The sequence below is a fragment of the Megalobrama amblycephala genome, linkage group LG13 (genome assembly GCF_018812025.1).
Source record: "Megalobrama amblycephala isolate DHTTF-2021 linkage group LG13, ASM1881202v1, whole genome shotgun sequence".
NCBI classification, from domain to species: Eukaryota; Metazoa; Chordata; class Actinopteri; order Cypriniformes; family Xenocyprididae; genus Megalobrama; species Megalobrama amblycephala.
The window spans coordinates 41,992,320-41,997,526 of record NC_063056.1 but is presented as its reverse complement, the minus strand read 5'-3'; the positions used below and the strand labels follow the sequence as shown (position 1 = coordinate 41,997,526).

The 5,207-nt window shown below is 32.1% G+C and overlaps 1 protein-coding gene across 2 annotated transcripts; it reads right to left on the bottom strand.

Moving 5' to 3' along the window:
* Nucleotides 1-2,268: 2,268 nt before the first annotated feature.
* LOC125244024 (hepcidin antimicrobial peptide) lies at nucleotides 2,269-4,989 on the bottom strand. 2 transcript variants are annotated; one of them, XM_048153936.1, is made up of 3 exons: nucleotides 4,772-4,989; nucleotides 4,407-4,505; nucleotides 2,269-2,728 (listed from the first exon to the last, which is right to left on the bottom strand). In XM_048153936.1, the coding sequence occupies exons 1-3, from the start codon at nucleotides 4,856-4,858 to the stop codon at nucleotides 2,630-2,632; spliced, it is 285 nt and encodes a 94-aa protein (XP_048009893.1). In that variant the 5' UTR covers nucleotides 4,859-4,989; the 3' UTR covers nucleotides 2,269-2,629. The 2 variants fall into 2 exon arrangements, with proteins under 2 accessions (XP_048009893.1, XP_048009894.1); XM_048153937.1 differs by having other exon boundaries at nucleotides 4,407-4,502.
* Between the last annotated feature and the right edge of the window lie 218 nt (nucleotides 4,990-5,207).

The window sequence follows — 5,207 nt, the reverse complement described above, 5'->3', positions numbered from 1 at the left end:
GCTCAAGAAACATTTATGATTATTATAAATGCTGACACTCTAAAAAATGCTGGGTTAAAAACAACCCAAGTTGGGTTGAAAATGGACAAACCCAGCAATTGGGTTGTTTTAACCCAGCAGTTGGGTTAAATGTTTGCCCAACCTGCTGGGTAGTTTTATTTAAACCAACTATTGTTTAAAAATTACTGTATTGCTTAATTAAAATTAACCCAAAGTATGTTGGAAATGAACATTTATTAATGTTCAATGAATAATTATTAAACAATAAACATTTATTAAATTGCTTCTTAATAAATTTATATTAATAAACTATTAAACTATTAAATTTATATTAATAAAATATTAAAGCTTATTAATAAACATTCACCTTTTGTCTATTATTGTTGCCTCTAATTACATCTGGTTTTTAATTTCCCAACTATTTTGGGTTCATTTTAAGCTAGCCATATAGCAATTTTTAAACAATAGTTGGTTTAAATAAAACTACCCAGCAGGTTGGGCAAACATTTAACCCAACCGCTGGGTTAAAACAACCCAATCGCTGGGTTTGTCCATTTTCAACCCAACTTGGGTTGTTTTTAACCCAGCAATTTTTAGAGTGGAAAACACTTCTTCTGCGTAATATGTTTGTGGAAACCATGATGTATTTTTTTCAGGATTCAAACGAACAACACAAGTGTGAATAAATAATGACAAGTTTTAACATCTGAACACACAGGTTCACAATGTTGTTTTCATCACTGCTCATGTGAGTTTTCATGTGAAATAAGAAAGTCTTATCCTCCTATATGAAATGCTATACACAGTACATTTTTCATTATTCTACTGTATAATTCTCCCATGACAAAATCATAATAATAAAATAAATCCTCCAAACCCAAAGGCACCGCAGGGTCCTCAACAGTTGAATGAGTGAGTGAGTGAGAGAGAGAGAGAGAGAGAGAGAGGCAGCATTCCTTTGTACTAATTAAAACTAACGACTCCAGGTGCTGCCTGCAATCGACATAACGAAGAGCCAGGCGGCATGTTTGCGTTGGTGGTTTGCCTTGATTAAAGTCTTCATCCATTCTGCTTAAGAATCTCAAGAATATTGAATAACGCTGTTGAGTTCGGTATGAATTATATCAAATATATGATGAAAAAGCTATTGAGCTTTGAGAGAGCACTTTAGAAACATAACAGTGCTACATCAAAGTTTTATGTATCCACATGCACATGGTATCTGTTATAAAACCTAGTGAAACTTCTGGCCCAAATTTGAGGCATTACTCACAGAAAAGACAATAATGTCCAAATTAAACGCATTGCAACAAGCTCAACTGAAGTGAGAGACACAATAATAACACTATTAATTCATTTAATGTTAAAATATTAAAGTCCCCCTGTTGTGAAAATCAAGTTTTTAATGTTGTTCATATGTCTATGTGGTGTTTTTAATATGCAAATTCAGTATTTTCTCTTTAATAATGCAGCAATCTAAAGACGGTTTCAAAAAATCGCTGGTGTCTGTGATAGGTTTAGGGTTAGATCTGTGATAGAAATATTTTATGTCAACATTTAAATGTACAGAAAATGCAGACTAAGGATGCTCAGATCAAAGACCAGGCATATGATTAGCTTAGATCATTACAAACCAATCACCAGAACAAATCACAATGAAGAAGACATTGATTTTTACTCAACTGTAAGACTTAAATGTGCATGTATCTTTCTATTCATTGAGACTCACTCTATTGTTGTAAAATAAAACTTCATTTCTACAAAGAGCAACTTTAGCAAAAGTAACGCCGTCACCATACTTCAGGGAAGTATTGGATTGTATTGTAAGTATTCAGGAATTCAGGGAATTACCTTGAGATACTGTAGTATTATATTAACAACTAGGAGTTGTTTAAATTGTCAGTGGTGAAGTCAGATTTGTATTGAGAATTTCCACGACAGACCATAAAACACAACATTAAGCTGATATAAAAATCAGTGGAAGTCCATGCAATATCTTCACATCTAATATAGTGAAACAAATGTGTTTGCCTATAGCCTACTCATTAAAGTATCTTGTTGTTTGCTTATAGTAGCAAGCTAATGCTAAACTCCATTGAAATCAATACCGAGGAGAATCAGTATAAAATCAATATTTGTATGATGCATGAGTTGCAGTCTGGCTCTGAGGTGCATAAATACAACAGTGACATATCAATGTGTCTGTGTTTTAGTGTTTAGCGCCCCCTAGAGCTTCACCACTGACTGAGCTCGAAACAACAAAACAAATAAATGTTTAAAAATCATTTTATTAAAAATGTTTTTTCATTATACCAAACAATCATTGGTGCAACATGTCTATGTACACAAGCATAATATATATATATATACACACACATGTATAAAATATATAAAATCATAACAGAGTTAACAAAAGTAGGTGAGTTCACCTCATAATGTCTGTTAGATTTCAGTAGCTGCAACTTTTACAAAGCTTGTGCATGGAGACACAGCCTGCATTTATACCCGTTTCAAGCAACATGGTGCGACAGGGGAAATCATTTCAGCAGGGACTTTGAAGACAAAATTCCAAATAAGTTAATGTTTCAAAGAAACTCTTTTCCCAAGTGCACATCAAATGCCCATGTGATCAGAATTTACAGCAATATCCACAGCCTTTGTTGCGACAGCAGTTGCAGCAGTATCTGCACAGGGAAAGATGGCTTTGACGTTTTGTCCTGAAAAATGCCTATAGAGAGGGGGAAAAAATCATTTTAGTTGGGTCCTACTAAAAACAAGCAATTTAATAAAATAAAAACAGTTAATTAATATTAAGTATATTACAGGTAATTATTAATATTATTAATAATATTAATAACTTTTTTTTTATTTTGGGGGATTTTTTTATTTTTATTTTATTTTTTAAAATTAGTTTTTTAGAATTTTTTGTTACGTCCAACACTAATATAATATATAATGTGTGTGTGTGTGTGTGTGTATATATATATATATAGACAGACCATTTTACAGAATTGGTGCAAAGAAACATCTTGAAAAAATTTATTTTTCCACACATTTTGTATGTATGCAAATTGTATAATATACAAGGTGCACATTTCTAGTAATTGTGTGGTTAATACTCATATGGTATTTTCAGAAAGTTTTGGAATATTTTTCCTAAATTTGTCACTACCGAAACACAATAATAAATAATTTAATAAGAAAGGTTACATTGACCTATTAAGATTTTGTTTACATCTATCTTGTATATATATTTTTTGCTATTTTTATAAGTAAATCAATAACAATTACAATGTTAACAATATTTCAAGTGTAATTTATGACGTTTGTTATATTTTTAATCCAATCTTTCTTTGTAAAAGGCATAAAGTTTATCATACTGATTTCAAAGTGAAGGATTCATTTGTCTTAATATACATCGAACCAAACACTATAATAACATATTAAATGATAAATCAATATACTTTATTTTTGACAAAACATCCCATGTTTCGGTAGTGACAGTAATGTGTTGGTAGTGACCACAAAACATTACAGAATTTGAACTCACATACTAAAACACTAATTATTTGCATAATAAAACATCCTAAAATTCGAATGATTTGCATAACTGTACTAAAATTTAGTTTATTTCCCCCAAATAAACGATTATGTTTTCCCTTTTGTCACTAACAAAACAATGATGTCATTACCGAAACAGTCACGACCGAAACATGTGGTGAAGTTTTCAATTTTAGATACTTTGAGCCTAGCTCAAAGATGTTAGCACAGTTCTGAACAGTTGTCCACACATAAAAATTAAATTTTATTGAATAACTCCCAAAAAACAATGTCACAACCGAAACTTAACCACATGTTTCGGTAGTGACAATTTTAGATATTTTTTATAATCAGCACATAGTTAGTTAACACAGTTCTGAACAGTTTTACACATAAAAACTAAATTTTATGGAATAACTCCCAAAAAAGTTTGCTTAATTGCAAAAAAAAGAGAAAATGACATGAAAATGCGGGACACGTTTTTTTTTTTTTTTTACATAAAGTTTCATGACTTAAAAATAAAATATAAAATAAATATTTTTTTTATCTTCACTTTTCATAACTCAAAAATATATTTTAAAAGCAACAATGAAAAAAAATAGCACAAATTAGTTAAGTTGAAATTTAGGGGTTAGGGTTCGGGACAGACACCTCTCAATTGAAAGTACCCAAGAAATGATGATTTTATATATATTAAGCTTACTGATATTTTAAATATTATTGTGGGATTCAATAGATACTAGAAGGATTTTAGTATACATCTAAAATCTGAATACTTAAATGCTTTTTAAATGTGTTTTTTGGTTGTGGGACAGCAGTTTGCACCAATTCTGCAGAATGGCCCATATATGAAAATAATTACATACCAGGGGGTTTGTTTGTCCCTGTGAAGTTTCTGTTGTTTCTGTCGAGTGTTCGTTCTGCTGTGGTGTTTCAATCTCCATTTGATGCTCGTCCTGCTCCTGCTGATGACACACAGAAGTTAAGACTTTAAAATCGGTGGTATTTCTCATGAAGTCATTAGTGACCTTATATAATGCTAAATGAATCACATTTGAAAATATATAAATCAAAGTTTCATGACATTTTATTTCAAATGTTCAAGAAGATATTAAGTATGATTTTGTAAGAATGTTTAATAGTTTTGCTGATAGTTATGGAAACACTTTTTATAAAGCATGCATAAACATTGAAAATGCATATAATTATTTTCTGCATTCAAGAAACTGACCTGTGCAAATGGAACGGCTGCGGTCTGAAGGATGCAGATGCATGCGATGACGACTGCAGCAGCGAGAGCCACGTGTGCGCACTTCATCTTCTCTTCTGTGACGCTGAAGGTTGTTCTTCTCTTGAGGAGTTGATGCGCTCTGAACTAGAGGGTGATATCTGCTGCTGCTCTTCTTTCAGGTTTATTCTTCCTTCTGCTCACTGAGAGTGACAGGCACTGCTCTGGTATTTATTGAGCTCAGAGAGCGTCGGTTCTGCCCCTTTGACCTGCTTGACTCTTCCTGTCAGCTCTTACCCAACACTGGAAACTCTGCTCAACACCAGCACTGTGGAAATTACCTCAAGTGTTCTGAGATTAATAAACAAACCAAATGAGTGAATGAATGAATCAATGCATGAATTAATCAAAGAGAAAAAGGTTTTGATGGCCAATAAGC